Source organism: Oreochromis niloticus, linkage group LG18, assembly GCF_001858045.2.
Source record: "Oreochromis niloticus isolate F11D_XX linkage group LG18, O_niloticus_UMD_NMBU, whole genome shotgun sequence".
Lineage (NCBI taxonomy): Eukaryota > Metazoa > Chordata > Actinopteri > Cichliformes > Cichlidae > Oreochromis > Oreochromis niloticus.
In genome coordinates, this window is record NC_031982.2 from 34825236 (window position 1) to 34839991 (window position 14756).

Genomic DNA, 14756 nt, shown 5'->3' on the forward strand with positions numbered 1-14756 from the left:
TAGGCAGAGGCACTCTTTTCTATTCTTTTCTATTCTAACTTGAGACTTGGTCCTAAGTAGAGGCACTCTGTTCTATTGTTTTCTATTCTAACTTGACTCTTGGTCCTAAGTAGAGGCACTCTTTTCTATTCTTTTCTATTCTAACTTGACACTTGGTCCTAAGTAGAGGCACTCTTTTCTATTCTTTTCTATTCTAACTTGACTCTTGGTCCTAAGTAAAGGCACTCTTTTCTATTCTTTTCTATTCTAACTTGACTCTTGGTCCTAAGTAAAGGCACTCTTTTCTATTCTTTTCTATTCTAACTTGACTCTTGGTCCTAAGTAGAGGCACTCTTTTCTATTCTTTTCTATTCTAACTTGACTCTTGGTCCTAAGTAAAGGCACTCTTTTCTATTCTTTTCTATTCTAACTTGACTCTTGGTCCTAGGTAGAGGCACTCTTTTCTATTCTTTTCTATTCTAACTTGACTCTTGGTCCTAGGTAGAGGCACTCTTTTCTATTCTTTTCTATTCTAACTTGACACTTGGTCCTAAGTAGAGGCACTCTTTTCTATTCTTTTCTATTCTAACTTGACTCTTGGTCCTAGGCAGAGGCACTCTTTTCTATTCTTTTCTATTCTAACTTGACTCTTGGTCCTAAGTAAAGGCACTCTTTTCTATTCTTTTCTATTCTAACTTGACACTTGGTCCTAAGTAAAGGCACTCTTTTCTATTCTTTTCTATTCTAACTTGACTCTTGGTCCTAGGTAGAGGCACTCTTTTCTATTCTTTTCTATTCTAACTTGACACTTGGTCCTAAGTAGAGGCACTCTTTTCTATTCTTTTCTATTCTAACTTGACTCTTGGTCCTAAGTAAAGGCACTCTTTTCTATTCTTTTCTATTCTAACTTGACTCTTGGTCCTAGGTAGAGGCACTCTTTTCTATTCTTTTCTATTCTAACTTGACTCTTGGTCCTAAGTAAAGGCACTCTTTTCTATTCTTTTCTATTCTAACTTGACTCTTGGTCCTAGGTAGAGGCACTCTTTTCTATTCTTTTCTATTCTAACTTGACACTTGGTCCTAAGTAGAGGCACTCTTTTCTATTCTTTTCTATTCTAACTTGACTCTTGGTCCTAAGTAAAGGCACTCTTTTCTATTCTTTTCTATTCTAACTTGACTCTTGGTCCTAGGTAGAGGCACTCTTTTCTATTCTTTTCTATTCTAACTTGACTCTTGGTCCTAAGTAAAGGCACTCTGTTCTATTCTTTTCTATTCTAACTTGACTCTTGGTCCTAGGTAGAGGCACTCTTTTCTATTCTTTTCTATTCTAACTTGACACTTGGTCCTAAGTAGACGCACTCTTTTCTATTCTTTTCTATTCTAACTTGACTCTTGGTCCTAAGTAAAGGCACTCTTTTCTATTCTTTTCTATTCTAACTTGACTCTTGGTCCTAAGTAAAGGCACTCTTTTCTATTCTTTTCTATTCTAACTTGACTCTTGGTCCTAGGTAGAGGCACTCTTTTCTATTCTTTTCTATTCTAACTTGACTCTTGGTCCTAAGTAGAGGCACTCTGTTCTATTCTTTTCTATTCTAACTTGACTCTTGGTCCTAAGTAGAGGCACTCTGTTCTATTCTTTTCTATTCTAACTTGACTCTTGGTCCTAAGTAAAGGCACTCTTTTCTATTCTTTTCTATTCTAACTTGACTCTTGGTCCTAAGTAGAGGCACTCTGTTCTATTCTTTCTATTCTAACTTGACTCTTGGTCCTAAGTAGAGGCACTCTTTTCTATTCTTTTCTATTCTAACTTGACTCTTGGTCTTAAGTAGAGGCACTCTTTTCTATTCTTTTCTATTCTAACTTGACACTTGGTCCTAAGTAGAGGCACTCTGTTCTATTCTTTTCTATTCTAACTTGACACTTGGTCCTAAGTAGAGGCACTCTTTTCTATTCTTTTCTATTCTAACTTGACTCTTGGTCCTAAGTAAAGGCACTCTTTTCTATTCTTTTCTATTCTAACTTGACTCTTGGTCCTAAGTAGAGGCACTCTTTCTATTCTTTTCTATTCTAACTTGACTCTTGGTCCTAAGTAGAGGCACTCTTTTCTATTCTTTTCTATTCTAACTTGACTCTTGGTCCTAAGTAAAGGCACTCTTTTCTATTCTTTTCTATTCTAACTTGACTCTTGGTCCTAAGTAGAGGCACTCTTTTCTATTCTTTTCTATTCTAACTTGACTCTTGGTCCTAAGTAGAGGCACTCTGTTCTATTCTTTTCTATTCTAACTTGACTCTTGGTCCTAAGTAGAGGCACTCTTTTCTATTCTTTTCTATTCTAACTTGACTCTTGGTCCTAAGTAGAGGCACTCTTTTCTATTCTTTTCTATTCTAACTTGACTCTTGGTCCTAAGTAAAGGCACTCTGTTCTATTCTTTTCTATTCTAACTTGACTCTTGGTCCTAAGTAGAGGCACTCTGTTCTATTCTTTTCTATTCTAACTTGACTCTTGGTCCTAAGTAGAGGCACTCTTTTCTATTCTTTTCTATTCTAACTTGACTCTTGGTCCTAAGTAGAGGCACTCTGTTCTATTCTTTTCTATTCTAACTTGACTCTTGGTCCTAGGCAGAGGCACTCTTTTCTATTCTTTTCTATTCTAACTTGACACTTGGTCCTAAGTAGAGGCACTCTTTTCTATTCTTTTCTATTCTAACTTGACACTTGGTCCTAAGTAGAGGCACTCTTTTCTATTCTTTTCTATTCTAACTTGACACTTGGTCCTAAGTAGAGGCACTCTTTTCTATTCTTTTCTATTCTAACTTGACACTTGGTCCTAAGTAGAGGCACTCTTTTCTATTCTTTTCTATTCTAACTTGACACTTGGTCCTAAGTAGAGGCACTCTGTTCTATTCTTTTCTATTCTAACTTGACTCTTGGTCCTAAGTAGAGGCACTCTGTTCTATTCTTTTCTATTCTAACTTGACACTTGGTCCTAAGTAGAGGCACTCTTTTCTATTCTTTTCTATTCTAACTTGACACTTGGTCCTAAGTAGAGGCACTCTGTTCTATTCTTTTCTATTCTAACTTGACTCTTGGTCCTAAGTAAAGGCACTCTTTTCTATTCTTTTCTATTCTAACTTGACACTTGGTCCTAAGTAAAGGCACTCTTTTCTATTCTTTTCTATTCTAACTTGACTCTTGGTCCTAGGCAGGGGCACTCTTTTCTATTCTTTTCTATTCTAACTTGACACTTGGTCCTAAGTAGAGGCACTCTGTTCTATTGTTTTCTATTCTAACTTGACTCTTGGTCCTAAGTAGAGGCACTCTTTTCTATTCTTTTCTATTCTAACTTGACACTTGGTCCTAAGTAGAGGCACTCTTTTCTATTCTTTTCTATTCTAACTTGACACTTGGTCCTAAGTAGACGCACTCTTTTCTATTCTTTTCTATTCTAACTTGACACTTGGTCCTAAGTAGAGGCACTCTTTTCTATTCTTTTCTATTCTAACTTGACTCTTGGTCCTAAGTAAAGGCACTCTTTTCTATTCTTTTCTATTCTAACTTGACTCTTGGTCCTAGGTAGAGGCACTCTTTTCTATTCTTTTCTATTCTAACTTGACTCTTGGTCCTAGGTAGAGGCACTCTTTTCTATTCTTTTCTATTCTAACTTGACACTCGGTCGTAAGTAGAGGCACTCTGTTCTATTCTTTTCTATTCTAACTTGACTCTTGGTCCTAAGTAGAGGCACTCTTTTCTATTCTTTTCTATTCTAACTTGACACTCGGTCGTAAGTAGAGGCACTCTGTTCTATTCTTTTCTATTCTAACTTGACTCTTGGTGCTAGGTAGAGGCACTCTTTTCTATTCTTTTCTATTCTAACTTGACACTTGGTCCTAAGTAGAGGCACTCTTTTCTATTCTTTTCTATTCTAACTTGACACTTGGTCCTAAGTAGAGGCACTCTTTTCTATTCTTTTCTATTCTAACTTGACTCTTGGTTCTAAGTAAAGGCAAACTTTTCTATTCTTTTCTATTCTAACTTGACCCTGAGTCTCGTCTTTCAGTGAGGTCTTTGAGGCTTTAAGGTTGCTCTGTTTCCTTCCCTGACCTTCATTTTCCTGCGTCTGTCCTGCAGGTTGATCGTGAGTAAGAAGGAGAGGATGCTGGTGAAGGGAACCGGTTTTCATGTAGATCTTTTAATCATCGTGGTAGTGGGCGGAGTCTCGGCTCTGTTCGGCCTGCCCTGGCTGTCGGCCGCCACAGTTCGGTCTGTGACTCACACCAATGCCCTGACCGTCATGAGTAAAGCCGTTGCCCCTGGAGACAAGCCTCGCATCCAGGAGGTGAAGGAGCAGAGGGTGACGGGCTTCTTGGTGGCAGTTCTAGTAGGTACGACTACCGTAGAGGGTTTCAGTGCCGCTTCTGCTGCTCGCAGTGTGCCGCTGCGATGTCTGACCTGCTGTCTGCTCTGTCAGGTCTGTCCATCGTCATCGGCGAAGTTCTGCGTCAGATCCCGCTGGCAGTCCTGTTCGGGATCTTCCTCTACATGGGTGTGATGTCCCTGAATGGGATCCAGCTCACCGAGCGACTCATCTTGCTGCTGATGCCCCCAAAATACCACCCCAACCACAACTACGTCCGCAAGGTCAGTCATTCCCCCAAAACTGTGGCTCACAGACAGGGCAGGGAAAACTGCATGCTGATACTGATGCAGGTATCACCTGATCAAAACAGAAAAAAACATTTGTTAGTTTAAAAGCGTCTACTCATGGGTGCCAGTTTAGCTCACTGCGTTGAGCAGGCGCCCAATAGTTATGAACAGATGAAAATATACAAACTGTAACCAGCGTTAGTGCAGACAGTCATACTCGATTAATAAAGGTACAAAATAATTTCACGTCTATAAACTGTGCCAAACAAATCCAGATAGTGTGATAAATCTCAGCTGAGCCACAGGTTCGACCTCCGACTGTTGGAATGAGCAAACAACAGCGAGAGCAGTCGGTGAAAGTATTATACTGTAGGTGATCAGAGTGGGCGTGTACTCAGCTTTATGAGGCAAACACAACAGGACATAGAAACCTGGATTTTTCCCCTGCTGTCACAGACGAATCCTTCAGGTGAACTTCCAGGTCGAGCTTCAGCCTCCGATGTCAGCGCTGTCAGTCTGAACCGCTGTCCCAGCTTCTCACACGCCCGTCTCTCACCTGTCCTCTGCTGTCTCACAGGTGCGGACTTTGAGGATGCACCTGTTCACTCTCGTCCAGCTGACATGTCTGGCTCTGCTGTGGGTCGTCATGGCGACAGCGGCAGCACTGGCCTTCCCCTTCGTGCTGCTGCTGACCATCCCCGTGAGGATGCTGCTGCTGCCCCGCCTCTTCTCCCGCCGAGAGCTGCAGAGCGTGAGTCACACGACCTGATCGCTGAACCCAACCTACACATGAACGCCACATCTGTACATTTTATATATATATATCTTTTTCCCTATGTTAATACTGTCCATATGTACATAGCGCTGGAGAACTGTACCCCTCCCCCCAGCATGTTTACACTGAGTAGGAGATACATTGTACAATGTATCTCATTGTACAACTGTATAGTGACAATAATAATAATGGACTGGATTTATATAGCGCTTTTCAAGGCACCCAAAGCGCTTTACAAGGCCATTATTCATTCATACACTGGTGGAGGCAAGCTATGGTTGTAGCCACAGCTGCCCTGGGGCAGACTGACAGAAGCGAGGCTGCCATATCGCACCATCGGCCCCTCTGGCCAACACCAGTAGGCAGTAGGGTAAAGTGTCTTGCCCAAGGACACAACGACCAGGACAGAGAGGCCGGGGATCGAACCGGCGACCTTCCGGTTCCAGGTGCGCTTCCCAACCCCCTGAGCCACGGTCGCCCCAAGAAAGGCATTCTATTCTATTCAACCAGAATTCTCACAGCAGCCAACCAGATTTCAGGCTGATGATAAAAATGCTTTTATTGGTTGTTAGAGTTTTAATGCACTGAGCTGTGATAACGAACACAGGTAGCACTCACCTGCAGGCGCGGCCTGACGTCGTTAACCATTTCTGCTCCAAACTTAAAGCTTTCAGCTCCATTAAAACGTTTGCACCATCGTCCTGACGCGTTACTGTAATCTGATTACTTTTTTCAAGTAACAAGTAATGTAAGGGATTACTATTGCAAAAACGGTAATTAGATTACCGTTACTTTCCCGTAGGAACGCTGCGTTACTGCGTTACTAAAACCGTGATTTTTTGCGAGAATGTCTCATGACAGTGACGTAAGCGAGTGCGACGTTCGTGACAACAGCTGTGTGCAGATCAACAATGGATAATATATCGAGTGCGGAGAGAGTATGAGCGTGCGGCGTTTAAAGCGTGGAAGTACTGACCTTACTTTGAGTTTGATTCCATAAAAAGTGACAAAAACATTAGTGTCCGTTGTGCGTGGGAAGAAAACTTCTTTTTAAACCCCTAAACTTCCAAGCAAGCACCGAGTGTACTACGACGTAATGTGAAATTCACAGACAAACTCGCGGATTCTTCCACTGACCGCTGCAGCACACCTGCACCAGGGTAAACCTCCGCCTACCCCACTCCTGCTTTACAGGTGAAAATAGAGCAACAGGACCGCTAGTCTTTGACTTTATTTATTTTCTGCTGTGTTTTACTTGCATCTATTTGAAAGAGTGAGTGTAAACACAAAAAAATATTTTATTTTATGTGCTGGAATGTGCAGAAAATAGGTTTAAATGTTAAACAAATTTCTTCCAGTCAGAGAATGTTGCATATAATTTAATTTTTGCTTGATGCATAAAGTTAAAAGATTAAAACTAATAAAACAAGTTTTAAAAAGAGACTTTTCCATTTGATTACATTTTATATGATGGATTATGCAGAAAAAGTAGAATTGGGCTGAAAGATCTATCGCTTTATCACCTATTCAGGTTGTAAATTGTGTTTTTAAAAAGTAACTAAGTAACTAAGTAATTAATTACTTTTGAAAATAAGTAATCAGTAAAGTAACAGGATTACTTTTGGGGGGAAGTAATCAGTAATTAGTTACTGATTACTTTTTTCAAGTAACTTGACCAACACTGGTCCTGACCTTTGATCTCTGCTCCTGCAGCTAGACGCTGATGACGTGGAACCCACTCTGGAGGAGAAGGAGGGGCAGGACGAGTACTCCCAGCTGCAGATGCCTGTGTGAGCGGGAGCCGCCTGGAGATTGGTGCCTCCGCCCCTCTGTAGAGTTTCCTGTTTCGTACGCCTGGGTTTCTGTTTGCAGACCGTCTTCCTGTTGTAAAGCTTGCACTAACGGTTCTCTGTGTCAGTAAACATGAATATTATCCTCCAAACCAGTCTGTCTGTCTTTTATTGTACGCTGCATGATTTCCATTACCTCATCCGAGCGGGTTCAGGTGAACGTCACACCGAGCTGCAGCGAGCACTGATGTATGAATTAGGTAAACGGGGTTGGGTTGTCACTAGGCACAGTAGGGGGCGCTGTGGGGTTCTGCTGATATCATTCTGTACTGTATTTAAATCTCACACTGATTCAGTTTTTCACTTGCTAGCTAAAGCCATATGGTAGTTAGCTTAGAATCCTTATCCAAAGGTTGGCTCGGTCCAGAGATATTTGTGGGTGTCTTTTCTGGCAGAATGGTTTGTGTCGAGCTGTGCACCGACAGCCAGGCTGATGAAGTACAGCTTGGTTGTGTTGTCTGCCAGCTGTACCCCTGGTGATCCGGAGCACCGGACAGAGTCGCTACGTCAGTAAGTTTCCTTACCTGGATGTTGGAGCATGCATCAGTGATTGAGTCCACTATTGTTGTCATGCTCACACTGACCTGCTCACTGTTACACTTCATCTCCTTGGTTTTGTATTATTTAGTTATCATTTAGTCCCTGCGGTGTCAAGAAGAACAAGTTTAAATTACGAGAATAATATAAAAAATGAGCTTGAACACAGTCATTCAATATAAGAAAGAAGCCTTATTGCACATAAAGAGTATTACACAGGATGCCATCGGTTGCACAGCTCCAGGGTAGAAACTGCTGTCTCTGTTCTGATGCTCCTGTATCGTTCGCCTCACAGCTGCAGTGGGAACAGATTATGAGCGCGGTGTAACAAGTTTTTGATATTTGCTGCTTTTCTGAGACAGCGAGAGCGGTGCGGTTCGTCCAGACAGGGTAAAGACCAGCCGAGGATCCTCGGGGCAGTCTTAGCTGGAAAACCACACGGAGGCAGCAGCACAGGATGCGCTCCATAGAACAGGGATAGGAGGACACCAGTCGCCCCCTGGGTTCTGTCTCAGGGACAGAAGATAAACACATATAACAGTCCGCAGTAGTCTGAGTCTCTGTGCTAGTTCTTTTGTTTTGATAGTCCTTCTGTGTCTCGTTGGTTACCTGGTGTGTGTACACTGTGTAGGTGTCCTTTGTCACGTGGTCACTGTGTGTTTCCTGGATTCAGGATCACTTTTTTCTCCCTGCTGCTTTACCCGAGTTTTTCTGTAGTGATGTTTCCATCATCAAAGCTGTTTCCTGAGTTCTAGTTCAGTCTGCAGAGTCGTGCATTTGGCCAGCAGGTGGCTTTCATTCTTCTCTCTGTGTGAAAGAATGAAAACAGTACCATTTTTTACTGGGACCCCACAGCACAGGGCCCACTGTGGGTCCGAGTGTTGTTCATGGTAAGCACTTAGTTATGGAAAGGAGAAGAGCCGGCACTTTGATTTAACAAAGTAACGAAGGCTGTTTCAGTCTGACGGCCTAATGATTTAAATCAGACGTTTTTCCTGAGAGATCAGAGGTCAGAGGTCAAAGGTGTCTCTTTTATTCAGGCTTGTCACGGCTGTCACAGGGTGGCAGGTAGGGTACACCTGTACAGGTCACAGGTGTGTGATGGACAGGCCTTTTACTCCGAGCTCAAAGCTGAAGTGAAGAGTTTGTGTTGGTGCCGTTCTCTGGAACCAGGTGTGTCAGGTGTTCCTCCGCCAGCTGCATCTCACAGAGCTGGAGCTCCATCAAGAAGAAGTCAGCCTTTGCATCCACTTACTGCACCTGCCCCATCCCCTCTTGACTCACCTGGTCGCCATGGTAACACCTCTCCCTCCACGCCACAATGAATCAGTCAGAGCGTGTCGGAGAAACCCGAGCAGGCGTGGAGGCTCGCAGTCACCTGAGCCGAGCCGCTGCTGAATGTTTGATGGAGGCTGTCAGCAGGAACACCTGAGCAGGTAGAAGCTTCGAGCTGCAGGTCGAGGTAGGAACACCTGAGCAGGTAGCGACTGGATCGGGACGCTGCGAGGCTTCAGCAGGCAGGTAATGGCTCTTTAGCCCTCTCACTCTTTCCTTTCTGTATATGTCGATCCTGCCGCTATCCACCTGTGTGACATCATCAGGTACAGTGTCATCAGTGACCCCTGAAAACCTCGTATCTGTGAGGGGCTCACATCAGGTGGTTCTGGCCTGCTGATGTAATAACAGGCACGTGATGGCAGGTCGAGGCATTCGAACCATCTGTGGAAACGTTCGTGACAAATCACCTGAAACTCAAACTCGTTTCTATTTGGTTTTATTTTGACGTGAAGCAGACGCGTTTCTATTGGAGCAGCAGAAGTGGTCAGTGAGGTGGAGTTTGTGCACTGAACCAATAAACTGACCACGTTTCTTCTTTCTGTATAAGTTTTACTCTGTTTCTTTTTGGGAGAACATTTTATTTTTAAATTAAATTTTTCCTTTTTCTGATTTTTATATAGCTGCATCTACGTTTGATTTCGTTTCCTCAGCTCGTCTCATTCTTGCTCTGACTCCATGTTCGGCACACTGTGTTGTAAGCAGACATTGTTTTGTGTGTTTCTGGAGTTTTGTTGTCAGCTGGATGGACGGTGAGAGTTTATTAACTAAACAAAGTGTTGCTGTTTTTTAGTGCGTCAGTAACGACATGTTTGTGTTATTTCTTTGTTCGCTTTCTTCTTTTTCAGTTAAAGGTCAGACACTTTTTTCTGATTATTAAAAAAACACAGGAACAATGAGCAGGAAGCAGTGACCTTTGACCCTGCAGGAAACGTTAAAATGATCTGATTTCTCACTTTGTGTTTTATCTTCTGATCCATGAACTAATAAACTTTCACTGCTCTCACTGAAATATTTCAAAGGTTTTCACTGACCTTTGCCCTACGGAGCGTGCTCAGTGGCGTTTATCTTTCCCTGTGATCGCGTGTGTCACACTGTGGTTTGCTCACCTATGACAGGTGATGATTTCAGGATGTCTGACGGCAGGCAGCGCACTCTGTCCACCTCTGGAGAGTCTTTGTATCAGATCCTGGGGCTGGAGAAAGGCTGCAGCCATGACGACATCAAGAAGTCGTACAGGTGAGCCTACACCAGCTCCGCCCAATCACCCGCATGTTTGATGACACATTTAAGATGCGAGCGTGACGTCCAGCTTGCACACTAATGGCGCTGCAGATGAAATCAGAGGGCGGAGCTAGATTCTCTGACGTCAGCACGTGAATACTAAAACCTGCGTGTGATGTCAGGAAGCTGGCACTGCGGTACCACCCCGATAAGAACCCGGACAACCCGGAGGCGGCGGAGAAGTTCAAGGAGCTAAACAGCGCCCACGCCGTCCTGAGTGACCTCACCAAGAGGAACATCTACGATTCGTATGGCTCGCTGGGACTCTACGTGGCCCAGCAGTTTGGAGAGGACAACGTCAACACCTACTTCATGCTGTCCACCTGGTGGGCCAAGGTGGGGGCGGAGCTTCCGCTCCAGCTTTGTGAATAGAGGTGGTGTGAGGTGGCGTGAGCTGACGACGTGTTTGTGTTCAGGGTCTGTTCGTGCTCTGTGGGATCCTCACCGGCTTTTACTGCTGCTGCTGTCTCTGCTGCTGCTGCAACTGCTGCTGCGGCAAACTGAAGCCGCCACCCACGGGAGAGGGGGCGGAGCCAGACTACGCCTCCCCCGACGACCTGGAGGAGGAGATCCGAAATGAATCCGAAAACGGTGAGGTGACAGGAAGTGTTCAGCTTTTTTTGATGTTTAAAGGTGCAGTCAGTCATTTTTAAATAAAAGGAAGGAAGTACTCACAGAAGGAAGTGTAATTACAAATATAATGAGAGCAGGTTTGTGTTTGTGGACACACACCTGGGCTCGTGTGATTAGGCAGAGGATCAACAGGGGGTCCAGGACCCTCCCATAGGGCTTAAATAGCCGCCACTCTCCACCTATGGCTCTTAGAGCTGAAGAAGCTTCTCAGATGAAACGTGAACCTTAAAGAAGTAAAATAAGTCAAAGTAAAATTTATTTATATAGCCCTTTTTAAAACAGGAAGTTATTTCAAAGTGCTTCACATGAGAATAAAAGCATATCAAACAAAACAATAAAAATGGTATAAAAAAGGTATAAAAGCATATCAATCGAAACACTAAAACACTATAAAGAGGGTATAATAGCATTTCCAATAAAACAGTTTGCTACACATGAATATTACCTAAATGCCTGCCTAAACAGATGTGCTTTGAGCTGTTTTTTAAAAGTAGCTACAGAGTTGATGGTGCGTAGCGGGGGAGGTAAACTGTAAATAGTATTGGAGCCAAGGTTTGAAAAGTGTGATCCCCCTTTGTTTTCAAACGGGTGCGTGGAATGGTTAGAAGACCACTATCAGTGGATCTAAGGATCCGGTTTGGAGAGTAGGGTTGGAGAAGCTCAGTGATATAAGTGGGGGCCTCACCTTGTAGGGACATGAATGTAAAAGTGAGGATTTTAAACTGATACCTATACTCAACCGGAAGCCACTGAAAGGATTTTAACACAGGGGTAATATGGGAGAATTTATGACTGTGGGATAAAAGACTTGCTGCGGCATTTTAGACCACTTGGAGGCGATTTAGGGAAGCCTTAGACAGACAAGAAAAGAGTGCGTTACAGTAATCTAAACGAGAGGAGATGAAGGCATGGACAAGCATCTCCAATTCGCCTTTGGATACAATAGTCCTGAGTTTGGCAATGTTTCTTGGATGAAAAAAGCAGGAGTAAGTAAAAGTAAGTAAAATTTATTTATATAGCACATTTCACAGATAAAAATCACAAAGTGCTTCACAATAAGATCAGACATAGAAGTTAAAATTAATTAAAAGCCCGTTTGTATAAAAATGTCTTCAGCTGCTTTTTAAAGGAGTCAGTAGAGTCTAGACAGCGTAAAGACAATGGCAGGGAGTTCCACAGCCTAGGTGCCAGTGCCTGAAAAGCCCAATTCCCACGTGTTTTAAACCTAGTACGTGGGACCACCAGTAGCCTCTGACCTGAAGACCTAAGTGCTCGGGATGAAGCATGAGGTTTCAACAGGTCAGGAGCAGGTCACAGACTTGATATGAGCGTCAGAAGACAGAGATTGATCAAAAATTATCCCAAGATTCCGAGCGGTAGCTTTTATTGAGGATGAGAAAGGACCCAGATGCTGACTAATTTGGGGCTTGATGCTCTCTGGGGCAAGAATCACTCAGTCTTGTCTGCATTCATCTGCAAGAAATTGTTTGTCATCTGACCATTAATCTCTTTAAGACAGTCCATTAGAGTGGATAATTCCCAGGGTTTAAAGGAGATGTATACATCTCCTTTAAACCCTGGGAATTATCATCTGCATACAGATAGTAGGAAATAATTTTGAAGCTGCTAATGATATGGCCTAAAAGAGGGATATATAATGAAAACAATAGGGGGCTTAGAACCAAACCTTGCGGGACCCCCCATGACAATTTAGCTACAACTGAGCAAAAGTTTCTCACCGAAACTAACTAACTAACGAAACTAACTATCTGCCAAAAATGAGGTGAGCCATTTCAGAACAGATCCAGATATCCCCACCATATGATTTAAGATCTGATGATCAACGGTATCGAAGGCCGAGCTAAGGGCCAATAGGACAAGGACTGAACCATCACCTCTGTCCGCGGCCATGAAAAGGTCATTTGTGACTCTGAGGAGAGCAGTTTCTGTGGAGTGTGACTTTCTAAATCCCGACTGAAGGTTATCAAGAATGTTATGTTTCTCCAGTGCCTTCTTTACTTGTGACCAAATACCTTTTTCTAATATTTTAGAAATGAAAGGAAGTTTTGAGATGGGTCTGTAGCTTGACTGAAGAGTCGGATCCAGGTTCGGCTTTTTCAGCAGAGGTTGAATAACACCCTGTTTAAAGCACCTGGGGACAGAGCCAGATAGCAGGGAACAGTTTATCAGTGTGACGACAGAGGTCCCAATGGTGTCAAAAACTTTGCAAAATAGAGAAGTAGGTAGAACATCAACTGGACTCATTTCACCCAGTTTCTTTAGAAGATCTATCAGAAATAGTGACCCAAATGAAACCCTCAATATTCCATAATTACAGGGTGGGGAAGCTCATGGTTGAAGGGACTATCTGAGGGAGCTAAGTTTCCTCTTAGGTCACTGATTTTATCTTGGAAGTCCGAGAAGTCATAGTCTGTGCGAGCTCCTTAGACCACCACGATCTGCGTGACCGAGAACCTTCACTGACGTTTGGTGACTTTCTGTTTTTTCTGCAGACGTTGAAGCTCCAATCGTCCACCAGCCGACAAACGCCAGCGAGAAAACTCAGCTGATTGGCGATGGCCACCGCAGGTACGGGGACACCTACACATGAAGACGGGAAGTGCATCACTGCGTCTACGACCACGAGCTGAAGCCCGACTGTGAAGCGCGGCTGCAGGAAAGCTCCTCCAGTTTAAAGCTTACTCTGAGTTTCTGTTTCTATCTTCCTCCGAGGACAGGAAACCACCAAAGTCCTCCTGTGTGCAAACTGTCTCTGTGTTTTAGTGTCCTGTGAGGAGACCATCTTCATCACCTGCTGTTCAGTTATTATTGTAGCTGAAGCAAGGCTGTGATTGGTTGTTTTTGGGAAGAAGAGGTGGAGCTTCGGATGTCACATGATGATGTAAATAATGTTTCGGTCTGAAGTTTGTTTCTTTTAATTTGTTATCATCTGTGAACTCAAATAAACCTGATGACACACCTGTGGTCAACTCACCTGGAAGCTCCGCCCCTCTCTTTTTGTCTCGAGTGTGAATGAGTTGGGTTTTTTTTAAGGTTTAAACTGATTGGACCACCGACATGGCAGAGCTACAAGTGACCATATTAGCATCACACAGACTCAAACGCCTGCTAATCGTTAACATCCCATCAGAATCCTCGAGTTTCCCTTATCAAACACTTGCTCCGCCTTCTTGGACGCTCTGTTAGTGCAGTGACCTCACAGCAGCCATATTGTTGATGATGTCATTAAAAATGCTGCAAAAGGCTCCAACAGCACAAACCCGGCCCACAGGTCCGGTTCAGGTGAAGCTAACAGCTACAGCCACCTCTGTCACCATCCACCTGTCAGTCACACAGGCCACGCCCCTAATAATGCAGGTGAGTTATACTGGTGTTATGGAGGGTAAAGTATCTACAGAGACCACAGCAGTGTTAGCTTCAGGCTGGTAACATGTTGATTTTAACATGGAAGTCTATGGGGACAGACTCAGTGCTGCCACCACTGAGTCTGGACGTCAGAGGAACTGCAGGTTTATAGTGCAGGTGAATGACTGTAACTCGGTGCGTCTCTGTCATTTCTTCTTTGTTGGTTTCAGCCTTCATATTTTGTGTTGCACGCTAAACAAAACCTCCTGCTTGTCACTCAGACTCGTCAGACCTCTGATCGCTCTGTCCGCACAGCTGATTATTAAAACCTGCCAGCAGGGGGAGCTGTGGCC

General features: G+C 43.6%; 2 protein-coding genes across 10 annotated transcripts in view; both read left to right on the forward strand.

Annotated features, from left to right (window-relative positions):
• Positions 1-7340, forward strand: part of LOC100692224 (anion exchange protein 2) — a 34983-nt gene extending 27643 nt beyond the window's left edge. For all 6 annotated transcript variants that reach the window (XM_019348250.2, XM_005476863.3, XM_013266032.3 and 3 more), the window contains 4 exons: positions 4108-4361; positions 4448-4617; positions 5201-5374; positions 7112-7340. In XM_019348250.2, the coding sequence (XP_019203795.1) occupies positions 4108-4361; positions 4448-4617; positions 5201-5374; positions 7112-7192 (679 nt within the window). In that variant the 3' untranslated portion in view covers positions 7193-7340. The remainder of the gene's footprint in view (positions 1-4107; positions 4362-4447; positions 4618-5200; positions 5375-7111) is intronic.
• Positions 7341-7431: 91 nt separating this feature from the next.
• dnajc5b (DnaJ (Hsp40) homolog, subfamily C, member 5 beta) lies at positions 7432-14038 on the forward strand. Of its 4 annotated transcripts, none has more exons than XM_005476861.4 (5): positions 7432-7758; positions 10239-10359; positions 10527-10740; positions 10821-10995; positions 13551-14038. In XM_005476861.4, the coding sequence occupies exons 2-5, from the start codon at positions 10253-10255 to the stop codon at positions 13646-13648; spliced, it is 594 nt and encodes a 197-aa protein (XP_005476918.1). In that variant the 5' UTR covers positions 7432-7758; positions 10239-10252; the 3' UTR covers positions 13649-14038. The 4 variants fall into 4 exon arrangements, with proteins under 4 accessions (XP_005476918.1, XP_005476919.1, XP_025756029.1 ...); XM_005476862.4 differs by lacking the exon at positions 7432-7758 and adding an exon at positions 7887-9306; XM_025900244.1 differs by lacking the exon at positions 7432-7758 and adding an exon at positions 7887-9302.
• Positions 14039-14756: the final 718 nt, after the last annotated feature.